Below are 15,541 nucleotides of genomic sequence, written 5' to 3' on the forward strand. Positions count from 1 at the left end.
TTTAGCATGCAAACTACAGTTTTGAGCGTTTTCTTTGCTTTCAGGATTAACCTTCATATTATTTGTTTTTAAATCTCTCCAACATTCCAAAAGAAGCTGTTCCTTCTCCCCAAACCTCTTCAAATACCTGCCTGAATTGATTGTGTTCCTCTACCTGCATTTGGATAGAACTGTAGGGCATTCATATTACAAGAGGTGTCACTGCAGCAGTAAATCGGACAACAAAATGTTTACGTCCACCATTTTTGGAAATCCTAGTTGCAACTGGATATCCCATAGGTCCATCATTAATGTATGAGACTCCTTCTGTGAGTGTCCTGTTTTTACTTAGTAACACATTTGCGTTAAAGCCTGAATTGCCTTTTCATTAGCAGAATATGTGATCAATGTGAAGTATGTTGGATGGGGAAAAAGTGAATGCAGAGATACAAACAGATGGTAAAGCCCATTCAAACTTTGTATTAAAACAGTTTCCATCAGCTCACACTGTAGAGAGCTCTAATAATTATATAACATGATGACTAGAATCAGTTCACTGAGGATAATCTGTCTGGAAAGATGCACACAAGCAAATCCAGTAGAAGAGCAGATCACACGGTTTATCCAGACTCAAACTATTTGGAATCCACCCTAAAATGATGAAAGTTACTTTACTTCAACACTCACCTTTATATTCAGTCATTATCTTATTTTGGTATAAACATGGTCATTTGTCAGAAAAATACCACATATATTAATGAGAATCATGAAGCATTAAGCCATGTATGTTGAATCAGAATGACGTCTACAGAGTTACAATCTATGTTAGTCAAAACAGTGAATGAACTAAAGCAGCCAAGACAATGTCAAGACAATGGGCATGAATAAGCATTTTGTTTTAGATTTCACAAGATAAATAAGTTTTTAACTTCTGGCCGTCTGATACCTAACAGATTCATTCCTGATTAGAAAAATCTTTAAACCTGATGCTGATACTTTTGTACTATTCCTTATGTACAATTTTGAATGAAGGACTTTTACTTGTAACAGAGTATTTTTTTACACTGTGGTATTCTTACTTTTGTTTCTTCAGGATCTGACTATTTCTTCCACCTCTGCTAATAATATTGATAACAAATGTAAAATAATAAATGAAATTTATCAATGCAAAATTAACCTTTCAAGCTCCCTTGTTATGCAATATTTAGATACATATAGTAATTTCCGTTGAGATTTGATTGATTTGACCAAACCAAAAAGTGACATAGTCCTTTAAAAGAGGCCCCGCCTTCTTTATTGTACGCATGCGGAGTGCTGTCTAAATTACATGAAAGCGTGCTTCCATTTCCTTACAGCAGCTACAGTCCGGTGAGTTTGTCTTTAGTGTTTTCAGGGTGCTCGTACGTTTTGTCGACGGACAGCCCCTCAGACTGTAGAGGTATTTCTCTAAGAGACTTTAGTCCACACAGAAACGTCACTCATTGCGGGCTTTAGGAGACACAACTCGACCATGAGCACTGCGCCTGTAGGAAGGGTCCCCTTCAGCTTCAGAAACTTGTGTTAACAAAACACTTGTCTACTGTGTCAAAACATGCAGTTACATAAGGCTTTGACAGTAAAGTTTAGCGTTAAATAGATTAGTGAACAGCAACAGGGTTTGAATACAGACTGTGCAGGATTCCGATTTTTTTTTGTGCTTTACAGTATCGTAATAGGTAATACAACGCAGTCCATTTCTTATTGTTGCAGCGTTTTTTAGTTTCAAGCATCCCATAGTTGGAAAAACGTAATGTCTTAATCTGTTTTCATAGCTAACGTTACAACCATGAAGTTACTTGCATTGTGTAGTAAAAGCATTATCACTCAGTATGTGCAATAATTACGTGGGGGGTAATTCAATGTTATCATTGCCTATCTTTGAGATTCCATTATTGTGATATCAAAGTTTACAGTTCTAATGTCTGTATGAATTATCAAAATCTGTGATTATTTTCGGAAATTAAAATTAAACAGTTGTGGCTGAAATACAAAAAACTATTTGTGACTCAGTGGGATAAACACTTAAACTTCATTAATGATTAATATGTGCATTTTTGATTGACTAATTGTTTTATATAAATTTAAATTTTAAATTGAATCTACTCTTTTTACTACAGCTAACAGGCATGTAATGCGAAGCTAGTGTCCATGTGTTATGTTTTGTATACAGTGGGGCTTGAAAGTTTTGGGAACTCCAGGTAAAAATTTGTATTGATGTGCCCAAAGAAGCCAAGAAAAGATGGAAAAATCTCCAAAAGGCATCAAATGACAGATTAGACATTCGTATAATATGTCACAAAAAGTTAGATTTAATTTCCATGCAGAGATTCTAGCATGCGCCGCCCCCTTTGGAAAGCTATTTTGAAACCTGACAGCGTCGTAGATTGTCCTCAATCATTGTCTGGAAAGACCAGGTCAATCTTAAGGTTTTAAATGCCCAGACTCATCTGACCTTGCCCCAACAATCGGCACCATGGGTTATTCTAAGCAGTTGTCTAGAAAACTGAAACTGAAAATAGTTGACGCTTACAAAGCAGGATAAGGCTATAAGAAGATAGCAAAGCGTTTTCAGATGCCAATATCCTCTGTTCAGAGAGTAACTAAGAAATGGCAGTCATCAGGAACAGTGGAAGTTATAGCAAGATCTGGAAGACCAAGAAAAATATCAGAGAGAACAGCTCGCGGGATTGTGAGAAAAGGACCGATGAGGTTAAAACTTAGAACCTTTTGGCCGGAATGAGCACACATACGTTTGTAGAAGAAAGAGCACAGAATTTCATGAAAAGAACCTCTGTCCAACTGTTAAGCATGAGGGTGGATCAATCATGCCTTGGGATTTATTGTGTGTGTATTGCAGCCAGTGGCACAGGGAACATTTGACAAGTAGAAAGAAAATGGATTCAATAACATTTCAGCAAAGTGTGGATGCTAACTTGATGCCATCTATGAAAAAACTGAAGTTAAAGAGAGGATGGCTTCTACAAATGGATAATGATCCTAAACACACTTCAAAATCCACGGTAGATTACATCAAGAGGCGTAAACTGAACGTTCTGCCATGGCCTTCACAATCTCCTAACCTCAACATAATTGAAAATCTATGGATAGACCTTAAAAGAGCAGTGCGTGACAGACAGCCCAGAAATCTCAATGAACTGGAAGACTTTTGTAAGGAAGAATGGGCAAAGATACTTCAAACAAGAAACGAAGACTGACTGGCTTCAAGAAGCGTTTACAAGCTGCGATACTTGCCAAAGGGGGCAGTACAAGGTATTAACTCTGCAGGGTGCCCAAACTTTTGCCAACGCCATTTTCTTTTTCTGTTATTTTGGAAGTGTAAATGATGGAAAAAACTTTTTGAGACATTATACGAATGTCTAATCTGTCATTTGATGCCTTTTGGAGATTTTCCATCTTTTCTTGGCTTCTTTATGCACATTAATACAATTTTTTTACCTGGGGTACCCAAACTTTTGAGCCCCACTGTATTACTACAGCTGCTGCTCCAGCTAATTCCTCAAAGATTCTCTATAATGTTACGGAACATTTAAGATGATAAATGTATTCAAAACTAAGTGACCAAATTAATGATTTCTTTTATATTGAGTATCTTCATCACTTTCCTAAATCTCTTATGGATAAAACAGTAAGATCAGGCTGTTTTTCAACAAACAGGACGGAGCACTTTCATACACACCGCGATGCTTAACAATATGATTGATGAGGAATATTTGATAAATGTGCTGTTATTAGCTTCATAGCATATATTGCCATTCATCAATGAGTTACTGCAGACTAATCAAGGAATGACCCAGAAATATGTTCTCCTACCCAGTGTTGTCATCTAAGTCATGTGCACATAAGCAAAGGATTAGCTTTCTGGTTAATTTGACTCCAACTATAAATTTATTTTTATGTCATGAGTTAGAAATTGCCCAACAATTACATGAATTGTTAAAAATCATTTTTAGGACACAGTGTTGTTCGAGTAAAAGTCTTGCCATCACATACTAACCTGCATCAGCATGCTCCTGTTTCAGCCAAACAAACACACCATTGCTGTCTCGTAAAACCACGTATCTCTATTTTTAAAGATACATAAATCATTTAAAAACTCACTGGGTTATCTGAAGAATGCGCCATCACTGAAAACTTGGCGTTTTTCTTTGCTCATGAAAGGTTGACAATTTGGAGAATAATGGTTTTCAAAACCCTTGATCTGACTTGGACTGCCATGTAGTCGTCCTATTAAAATGTTGATGATTTTCCAGAGCAAATTGTTATTTTCAAGTCTTATTAGAGGAGACTGTGTGTTGTAGTAGTGGTGTGGAAAATCTCTTGTCATTCTGTGTGAAGCTCTGGCCTGGTGATGTAATCACCAATATTTACAGTCTGCCCTCTTGCCTGAGGGCGTCACATCATAATGAGTTGACATAAGTAATTCAACACCACTCATGCATGTAGAGAAAAATGAAGGGTTGCATAGCTAGGCCTCGGTATAATTCATGGTGAAATGTTCTGCTTGCTGTCCTTAAGATTGACTCTACTTGTGCCACATTAAGCAGGTTACATAATCAGCGAACAGTCTGGTGTATTACACCAAAGCACAGAGTGCATGCATTTCTTATGCTTGTTCTTGTTCTAATTTAACAGGTGTGAAGGATGAGCTCAGGCAATGGGACCAGGAGGAACGTTGGAAAGCTGCAGCATTTAAAAAACACGTTTGACCCTGAAACACTGACTGAGATTCAAAGTCTTTTTAGTAAAGTTAAAACCTATGTGAAACCTTCCAATGGGGAGTGGTGCATCCCCGACCCAAACGTTGCTCTCAGACACTCTGCGGAGGAGCACTCCCGGCTGCAGGCCCTGAAGGCGTCGCTTAACGATATTAAGAACCAGCTCAGTGACAAGAACGCTGAGGTCTGGCATCAGCACACCAACTCCACAAATCGAGCCGGGAAGGTGATCGCCGCTGTGCGTTCTGCTGCCAACGCAGAGATCTGCACTCAGGCCTGGTGCAAGTTCTCTGAGATCCTGAGAACTTTCAGTCTTCTTCCAGAGGAGGCTCTTCAAAATGGCGAGCTGAACACAATCCACCTTTGTGAAGCTCCAGGGGCCTTCATAACCGCTCTGAACCATTACATCAAAACCAGCGAATCCACACGTTACTGTGACTGGAGCTGGGTCGCTAACACTCTTAACCCGTACCACGAGGCTAACAGTGGCAGCACGACGATCGCAGATGATCGGTTAATTGCTAACACACTGCCCTGGTGGTTCTTTGGCTCAGATAACACCGGCAACATCATGATTCAAAAACATTTGCTGGAGCTGCAGTGGTTTGTGGCTAACATGCGTAGAGTTGATGTGGTGACGGCAGATGGTAGTTTTGACTGTCGGGAGAAGCCAGACGAGCAGGAGGCGCTGGTGGCCTCACTGCATTATTGTGAGGTCACGGCTGCCCTGCTACTCCTGAGCCCCGGTGGCTCTTTCGTGCTGAAGATGTTCACCCTTTATGAGCACTCCTCCGTTGGCCTTCTCTACCTGCTGAACTGCTGTTTCCGCTCTGTCAACGTTTTCAAACCTGCCACAAGCAAGTCAGGCAACTCTGAGGTTTATGTTGTGTGTCTGAACTATGATGGCAAGGAAGCTGTGAGGCCTTTGCTCTCCAAACTGATTCGTAATTACGGACCACATCTGGCTGACCGAGAGGCACTATTCCCCAAATCGCTTGTCCCAGTGTCGTTTCTTAAACAGCATGAAGAAGTGTGCTCCTACTTCCACACGCTCCAGGTGGAGACAATCACAGAAAACCTGCGACTGTTTAAAGGGATGAGCACCGAGCAGAGGCAGCGGCTCGATTACATCAGAGACTGTACGGCTCAGGAATACCTGCAGCGCTTCCAGGTAAGACGTCTAGAAACCATAAACTTGTCATGTAACTGAGCTTCAACGCTCAATCTTGACCTTTAAAACAACATCTCACAAAATTTCACCTAAAGGTCCATTTGGTAGATCTTTTAGAGGTTTCAATCATATCATTAGCTTCATTAGCAGACTTCATTACCAGATGGAGTTTGTCCAGTTCTCATGGAATTGTAGAGGTTTGTATCCATTTTTATAGTCACTCAAGGGACCTCATGTCCTAAAAATTATACAATTACAATACAGTTTTTCAATTCCGTTTCCACTCTGTTTGAGTAAAATGTATTTTTCCAATGAGAAATACGTCCAGAAGATCTGCAGTGCATTATAGAGTTTTTACGGGTTTTGGAAATTAGTACATGACTTAAATAGACCCAAGTTTAGGAGTAGTAATCTTTTGCTGGTTCACCAGTTTATGTTTAACCCATGTGGAGCCCTTCCCTCTGTTCCCTTTTTTAGCTCTGGAGCAGATAGGAAAACCTAAGTCGCCTTCAACTGGTACATTAGTTATTTATTATGTGGTTCATACTGCAAAATATGTATAATGTTGATCAAGTGTCTCTGTGCATAGGTGAGCTTCCTTCCACGGAGTCGATGGATTTCTCGTAACACGGTGAGTCCTGCCTGCTGCAGCGTCTCAGCGGGCCGACCTCTGGGACAGAAGAAGCAAACAGGCTCCTTCAATGAGCGTAGGGAATTGCAGACCCTGAGCTGGAGGGAGCGCATTATGAGGGGTTGCCATGCTACCTGGATACAGAGACACTGTAAGGAGGCTGTTGGAACCAGCTGCATGCTGGAAGGACCCCTGTCAGAGTGTCACATGGTTTCATGGTACGTTATCATCGGGGCTGCACTGCCTGCAGTCAGAAACTCTCCGTTCTGTGAAGGAGTTTTGTTAAACCACTTAAATGAAGCCCTGATGGACCCAGCAGTAGACTGGACTCAAGCACCTCCCTGTGACTCTTGCCACGTGAGTTGCGCGGCCTCCATTTTGTCCGATGTTGCAGCTCTTTGCAACTTCACATCTGACAGTGATGGCATCAAAAAGAAGAAACGATGTCTGGTGTTTGGCAACTGCTCAGTGTGGGGTGCCTGTAAAAGCCAACCGGGGGATTTAGTCTTAGAATTTTCGGCAGAGCCTTCAATTCCTCAAAGAGGCTGCATCACGCTGCATGACGGGGAGCCGCTGTACCAGCACCAGCTCCTAAATTGTGTTGTGTTTTCCCTACGGAACCTGAACTCTGGGGATGCCCTGCTGCTGCCTGTGCTTTCTGCCTTCTCTCGTGTCACCGCAGCTGTTGTGCTCTGCCTGCATGTGTGTTTTCGCTCAGTCACATTCAGGTGTCCGGCCCCCTCCGGCGTAGTTGGGACAGTGCTTGTGTGTGTTGGCTTCTGCCCTAAAGCTGCTGCACGAATACTCCCTGTTCTCACTCACGTCCATAACTGTGTGGGTCAGCTTTTAGGAAAAGAGGAGGACTCGGGTAAAAATCTGCCGTCTGGGTGTGACCGCCAGGTGCTGCAGTTTGTTCCCATGGAGGAACTACTCGCAGTAGGACTGACTGAGTTCTTGCGCACCATGAACTCCGAAATCATCCAACAGAAGCTGCATTTGCTCATGCAATCATAGTACATTTTAGTGAGCTTGGACTCAGGGGTACATGCTATTGCTTCAGAAGTTTTCATTAGGTCCCAGTCAGTTCTTTTCTTGTCTAATCAGCAGACGCTGTCGTTTAATGACACCGAATCATTTCTGTATGCTGATATTAAAAAAGTACTCCACTCATTTAGCATTGCACACCTATAAACATTCTCAGACTCACAATAGACAGTTTTAAAGAAAGGATCAAAATTGATGCAGCAAAATCCGAGATCATTCTTCTTGCTTGCATTACCTACATTGCAACTCGACCAGCGACACATCAGAGATTCAAGTCCGTTATACTAGTAGTGGCTAATGTAGCTGCTTGCCTCAAGCAGAGATGAGGAGCGGACTACAGAGGTCTGGTAAGCTGACTTCTTCTTGACTCCACACCTAGGCATGGGCTGTTTCCACGGTTTGAAAAAGTCAATTACAAAACCACTATAATATTTCCGTAATACCGTTCCTTGCAGTATGACCAGTTTTTTATGAGTTGTTGAGAAAAGGAAGTGCAGTTCAGAAATCCCTCTCCCTGCCAGTGTGCTGTGTAAAAAAATAAATAAATAAATTGTGTTCAATGGAAAAAAAAAAGTTTTCATTTCTAAGTATTACATTTCAAAGCTGTAGTTGCAATATCGTGAAACCATAATGTTTTTGCTGAAGGTTATTATACCGTCAGAGTCTGATTCCAGCTAGAGGGTGAGATGCAAATTAATTGTTGCTCCTATCGCATCCCGAGCCCACAAAAATACTCCCAGTATATCCCGATCACGTGACTGCCCCCCCGCAGAAAAATCCTGTTCTGCAAGATCCCGAGAGAAAGAATCCTGTCCCATTTTGTTCCTTATGTTGTCTAAGCAAGTTAAGCAAGTCATTTTTTTTTTTAAACGAAATGCCTTGCAAATGTTCCAGAATCTTCCCGCTGCCACCAGCTTACGTTGATTTAAATGCTCTATCAGTCACAATCACATTACCAGTGAGATTGACTCTTGTACCGCGGGCAAAAATTGTGACTCTACATATACATTTTTCTCTGATTAGATCAAATCCGAAAAATAGTCTGGCTGTAATGCAGAAGTCTAACCTGTGATCTTCAATAAGGTAAACCTTCACCAGTAAAGTCTAAAAAACATATTTTCGACTAAATGTGATTGTGCTACATGCAATGCTTTTGACAACATGCAGGCAGGAACAACATTGTCTGATAATACAAACTTGCAGTGCATTAAATGCAAATTACTTTCAGCACTTAGATCAGCAGAACTCATCTGTGACTGAATTCACTGAGGATTTTAGGGAGGTTGAATAAACATTAGTCCAACCCTTAGCACCAGACCTCCTGTCAGTCACAGATGGTTTGTGTTGAAATCCACATCACAAAGACCCGGGGGTTTTACCCTAGTGTCTGTTGTGTTTTACAACAAATGATGGATCTTTTAGTCTTTAAGCTTATAGGTGACTTACTGTATTTCAGTTAATTTCTCTTGTGTCCAGTGGAAAGAAAAAAAGTTCTATCCGCATATAAAAGGACAGACTGCGTACACTAAAATGTTTTATACTGCATGAACTGTTAACTAAGGAGCTGTTGAGAAAAGAAACGTATAATGGCTTAAGGAAAAATATGCAGTTTTTGCTTATTTGTAGTTTTTTTTATTTTTTGTTTGTAGTTTATAATATCAGTACAATGTATATCAGTACAATGTAACTGTGACATTTATTTTCTTACAAAAAGAATAAAAATGTGCACTGACAAATTACATGAAGTCTAAATGTAATAATTAGCTGGATGCATAATAAGCATCCATACTGTTTTGTGTAGGATTCTAACACGATTGAACAGAAGTGAGTAAGTTTAAATGGGTTTGAGTAGGTTTAAGGGTAAACCTGATACTGTAGTGAGAAACATGGAGCATGTACCGGGAGGGCAGTTATAAAGCACGCTGGCATAGCCAGGCAATGTACTCGAATGCTTGTTAAGGATTATAGCACAAGAAGAAGTGTAATTATATTTTGTGCATCTGTTAATGTGAGATAACTGTTGTCTTATGTGATAACAGTCATGTCTCTGCTGCTTTTCTTTGTATAATACATATGTTAGTATATGCTTAGTAGATTTTTAATTAGTACAGTGCTGGCAGACGGAGCTGATACTTTGATACTGAATTTTGATTAAACCAGGATTCCTCGGTATCTGTGAATAAGGAGAAGAGGCAGAATCTCCTGCAGCTGCCTTTAAGTCCAGCACTGGCTAATAGCCCCTCCGGGTGTGCCCCCCCAATTGGGCTAGAATGCTGTCAATCTGACAATTGTGTTGAATTTGAAATTGTTATTGAATCAGAGTACTGGCACTTGGCTGCCTGTTCTGCCAATCTTCCCAGCCCTTGTCACATGACCAATTCATGTTTCCATGATGACTATCCAAAACCATCACTGGAATTGTTTTTCTAAAAACTGGCTAATCTTGTAGGTCAAAACAGGGATGACTCTCTAATCTGGTTTTACCCAACTGGTGGTCATCTCCTGTGTTCAGTCCATAGATGTATAGTAAGTTAGTATTTTGGGTCAACCCCTAAAAAATACCCACAAAAAATCACTCTGAACACGTTCTTCATTTGTAAGTTTAATACCTCCAGAGTTTCTAATGTTGTGATTTTGTGGATTACAGCTTAAAACTGGATCAGAGAAAATCAAAACGTCATATTCCACTAAGCAGACTGATCTCATGAAATGGGATATGTATGACACACCAATTTGTATGCCATTATTGGCATGTCATGAAGACACAGTTTTGCTTTTTAGCGTGTTTATCAACGCCATTTGGCCTCCATTGACTTATATTACCTTGCAATAGCAAGTAAATTTACGCCGTAACGAGTACTATGAAAGGCTTAAAACACAGGACTTTCCCCCAGGAGACCGGAGATCGTGTCACGTTTCCTTCTTGTCCCACATGTCACATTCCGTCGGTTTCTTTTTTTTACTAAAGCCAACCGTTGTTCTTTTCCTAAATCCAACCAGTTCTTCATTTGCTAAACCCAACTGCGTGTCACGTTTCCTAAACTCAACCATTGCTTTTCCTCTCGCGATAACACGCCAAGTGGCGTGTATGTTTACTTACACTCTAGACAGTGTAGACATGTACATGTGTATAGGTCAAAATGCATACAGATAACACGCCACTTGGCTTAAAAAAGTTGGCCTGTATGTTTATGTGAAGTCATGATGTTATGCTCTAAGACCTCTCCCTTATCTGACTCCAGCGACACCAAACACCCACCCGCACAAACAATTAAATCAGACAGGCTAATAAAAATTGATAAATGACCATTTTTCACATTCTCTGCATTCAAAACAGGAAGAGAAAGCAAACAAATATTAGTGTGTGTTTGTGATTGACTCAAGTGATTGGGTCATATTGTGCACCACTAATGTAATCCATCCTCAGTGTCACCACTCTTTGCACTGACTACAATCCGATCTGCGTGGATGAAGTAATCAGAAGGTGAACTTGTGAACTGTGTCCTGACCTCTAAATATATGGTGATGAAATGTTAGTAGGTCAGTCTGTATCTATTCACACTGACAAAAACCAAATAATCGAGATCCCATTAAAGAGATAGGTCAGATTTGGGGTTGTAGTGGGGTTGTATGAGGTTGGTACTTGTCTGTGTGTATTACCTACAGTAGATGGCGGTTGGCACACCCTCAATTTGGAGATGCAGGGAGGACTACCGACACAGAAGCAAAGCAATGTACTGCTGTTGACTGGTGCTGCAGCTAAACATATTTTAGCCACCTAAAAAAAAATCAATGTTAGTTTAAGTTACATAAGCTATATTTAGAATATTTTAACCAAAGTCATTATACCTTACAGAACACAGGAGTTTTTGGTCTCTGCTGCCTCGTTTGGTTAGTTTGTGTTATTGTGTGACTTTGGTGTTTCAAAAGGTTAGTTTGGATCACGGATGTATTATATGAAAAATTACCCTTAAGCACTCAGTGAAGCACATTAATGTCAGTATAAATGTGACAAAATGCCAGTAGCAGCATTTATGGCTGATATAAATGTTATTTTGACTCTGATTCCGTGAGTGTTTTTGTTTTCACATTGCTGCTTAATGGAGACTCACCACATTGCTCTGCTGTCTACAGAGAAAAGATGTTGACAGATCAGGTGAAAAAAAACTTGTTATGTAACAAAAATAAGGCAGCAGGACAGGGAACTTGTGAGAAGGTGAGTTGTGTTCCATGCAGAGCAGGATGTGTTTATCAAAGGGATTCAGTTGTCTCTCTGTGATCTCATTTCAAGAGACGCTGTCTTGTTTTGTTCGTTTGAAAAACTGGGTTACCGTAAAAAAAGTGTTAACATTCCTCAAAACATCCTCATCATAACAAAATGACTATTAAACTCCTTGTTTTACTCATTGTTTTCTTGATCCTTTCAGGGTCAAATGACTAATCGTTGTATTTTGGAAAATACACGTGTAGTGTGTTACATTAGTACTTGGAAGTTGGAAGTTCCAAGGTCAAAGTCGGAAACACTCCCCCGGATTTCGGAGCTCGGAACTCGGCAAGCCTGGTTGCCGGGTTTGCTGCAGAGCCCGATGAGCACAGCCCTATAAAGCTACTTGGCACCTATCTCTCCATCCCATGGGCCCACCACCTGTGGGAGGAACCACTGGGGGGCTGAAGGTAAGGGGCCTCGATGGACCAAACCCGAGTGGCAGAGGCTGGCTCTGGGGACGTGGAATGTCACCTCTCTGTGGGGGAAGGAGCCGGAACTTGTGCGGGAGGTGGAACGCTACCAGTTAGATCTGGTGGGGCTTACCTCAACGCACAGTCTCGGTTCTGGAACCATACTCCCAGATAGGGGTTGGACTGTCTTCTACTCCGGAGTTGTCCAGGGTGTGGGGATGCTAACAAGCCCGTGGCTGAGTGCCGCTACATTGGAATTTACCTCGGTGGACAACAGGGCTGCCTCCCTACTTCTGCGGGTGGAAAACTCTGGCTGTTGTTTGTGCACATGCACCAAACAAGAGTTTGGAGTACTCTGCCTTCTTTGAGATCTTGAATGGAGTCCTGTATGGGGCTCCAGTGGGGGACTCCATAGTTCTGCTGTTCAGTTTTCGTTCCTACCCTCACCTATGGTCATGAAGACTGGGGCATGACTGAAAGAACGAGATCCAGGGTACAAATGTCCAGAATGGGTTTCCTCAGGAAGGTGGCTGGCGTCTACCTTAGAGATAAGGTGAGAAGCTCAGTCATCCAGGAGGAGCTCGGAGTAGAGCTCCTTTGTGTTGAAAGGAGCCAGTTGAGGTGGTTCGTCATCTGGTAAGGATGCCTCCTGGGCGCATCCCTAAGGAGGTGTTCCAGGCGTGTCCAGCTGGGAGGAGGCCTCGGGAAAGACACAGGACTAGCTGGACGCGTTATATCTCCAGCCTGGCCTGGGAACACCTCGGGATCCCCAGTCGGAGCTGGTAAATGTGGCTTGGGAAAGGGAAGTTTGGGGTACCCTACTGGAGCTGCTGCCCTCGTGACCCGATACCAGTTAAACTAACTCAGATGGATGAATAAATCAGTCATACACACAGTCCTGTCCAACTTCTATCTTTGAGCATGTTGTTACGCTGTTTGTATGCACAAAAAAACGGCGTAATGCGTTGTTATCAACTGGTATTGCTAACAAAAGATAACCTGGCCAGAGCTTATTCCACAATTTAAAAGTCCAACTTGTAAATGGAACTCTTTGAACTCTGATGTGACGTCATTCCCAGCTCCGGATCTTGAGTTCCAAGATAAATGGAATGCACTATTATTCACTTTCTTCCTGACATTTAGAAGGTTGGTATCAATCAATGCCAATGAGCTTATTTCCCAAAATGATTTGTTGCTTTAAGTCAACATTCTGTGTGAAAACTAAAACTGCATTTACTAGAGACTTTCTCTATATTCAGGTCACACCTGTCTGTTTAAGAAAGCAAGTTTAACATCATCACTTCAGTAATTATACTGTATTTCCCTTCATGTTATCTGGTCATTTGATAACACTACCAAAGCAGATGCTTCGCCAGATGCTCCGTCAGTTCTGCAGTACTGCAGTACAATACAGAGAAGATAGAAAGTTAAAGTAAGTCTTCTTCTTGTTGGTGGTCAGCTGGTCTACCATTTTGGTTCAGACTGAAAGATCTCATCATCTACTGGATAGATGGATTTGCACAAAACTTTGTACAGATGTTCCTCAGAGAATGTATCCTATTGACAATAGTGATCCCCTATACTCTAGTGCCACCATAAATTTCACAATCGTAGTTTTGAGTGAAATGTTTTAACAACTATTGGATGGAACTGTATCATCTAATGCCATCATTGGGTTCAAATAATTTTTCCACTTTAGTTTATAACAAATGCCAGCAGAGCTTATGGCATTTTGAGTTTTTAAACAAGTGTTAGCATTCTAACATTAGGCTTGTAGACTAAGATAGATAATATGGTAAATATTATACCTGCTTAATGACTTAGCATTGACCTTATGAGCATGTTAGCACAGTGATGTTAGCATTTAGCTCAAATCATTACTGTGCTTTAAACTAAATGCCTCACAGAACGTGGCTGTTATGTACTAGCAAGTCATACCCAGAGCCAGTGCAGTAAACATAGACTGTGTTAGAAATTGCATGTTTTCATACTATTCAAAGTAAGACGTCAAAATTGAGTGAGTAGTGCTTTTACACTGCATAGTACTGTATATAGATTTTTGTACATGTGAATGCCCAATTTATACTAGAATAGCAAGAATTTATGCTCTGCGTGCATCTTGATCTTGCTGGACACATGCTACACTGCTGAGTGACATCAAGAAACGCGCAAACCTCACCTATATTATGTCCTGTAGAAAACATATTTAACTCTAAAATGTTTTAATTTGCCTTAAAATAATACTGGAAAATATTAAATTGAGTGGAAAAGGTAATGTTTATTTTTATTTAAAGCTTGAACCGTTAGTCTTGATGCAGACAACATGCATTGCTTGAGTATACTGTACTTCTGCTGGTAATGGCATAATATGTTATTAATTTAGTAGTATGCAGTACATACAGGTTCAGTATATAGTATGCAGTACACTAGTACGTAATTTCGAACATAAACATTGAATAATCCAGTTCTAACATAATGTGTTGTTTTTATTATCACATTATTAGAATATTACAACAGAACATGACAATAAAATGTGAAAGTTAAATACATGCAGAAATTGCAGGGATTTTGTAGTAGTGGAGAGTGAGTCTTTATACCGGATAAATGTTGCATGACAGTAATGTTTTAGCTCCAACTCGACAAGGAACAGAGTAGAAATAAACAGACCACTAAGCAATCACAGTGAACATCTGCTCTCTGTCACAGCAACTCTGCAGCGATGCAAACAAGTCACTCTCTTCCCTCCTGCAGCTGTTGTCTGACAACATACCCTCTTTATCCCTTTCATAGAGGATAGATGGATCATCTAAAAAGAGAAGACAAATCAATCTCTGAATTAAAAAAAGAGATATGGACCATGTCACATCTCGGCAGACAAAACAATACTTAATTATACACAGTAACATTAACAAATATATATATTATATAAGCCCCCCCCCCCCACCTTCACTGGCTCTCAATTAGGTCCCGCATCACATATGAAATCCTCCTTCACTACTACAAATCCCTCCATGCACTGGCCCCACAGTACCTCTCTCCGACCTCCTGCATCCATACACCCCACCCCAAAACCTGCAGTCCTTAGACGCTGGCCTGTTCTCCATTCCCCACACCAGACCCTACCTTCAAAGACAGAGTCTTTATTGTTGCCGCCCCACCCCTCTGGGACACCCTCCTTGCAGATGTCTGAATGCTACATCCTGGACATTTAGAAGAAAAACCTCCTGTTCACCACAGCCTACAACCTCATTTAACTTAGTCACA

General features: G+C 41.0%; 1 protein-coding gene across 1 annotated transcript; it reads left to right on the forward strand.

Moving 5' to 3' along the window:
* Nucleotides 1-1,277: 1,277 nt before the first annotated feature.
* On the forward strand, nucleotides 1,278-8,382 carry cmtr2 (cap methyltransferase 2). Its single transcript, XM_034874157.1, has 3 exons — nucleotides 1,278-1,347; nucleotides 4,672-5,925; nucleotides 6,515-8,382. The coding sequence occupies exons 2-3, from the start codon at nucleotides 4,681-4,683 to the stop codon at nucleotides 7,568-7,570; spliced, it is 2,301 nt and encodes a 766-aa protein (XP_034730048.1). The 5' UTR covers nucleotides 1,278-1,347; nucleotides 4,672-4,680; the 3' UTR covers nucleotides 7,571-8,382.
* Nucleotides 8,383-15,541: the final 7,159 nt, after the last annotated feature.

The sequence above is a fragment of the Etheostoma cragini genome, chromosome 1 (genome assembly GCF_013103735.1).
Source record: "Etheostoma cragini isolate CJK2018 chromosome 1, CSU_Ecrag_1.0, whole genome shotgun sequence".
Lineage (NCBI taxonomy): Eukaryota > Metazoa > Chordata > Actinopteri > Perciformes > Percidae > Etheostoma > Etheostoma cragini.

Bases quoted from the DNA above. Each gene is read 5' to 3' on its own strand.
- cmtr2 (XM_034874157.1), top strand. From the start codon at position 4,681: ATGAGCTCAGGCAATGGGACCAGGAGGAACGTTGGAAAGCTGCAGCAT. The intron at 5,926-6,514 runs GTAAGACGTCTA...CTCTGTGCATAG, and splicing joins AATACCTGCAGCGCTTCCAG to GTGAGCTTCCTTCCACGGAG.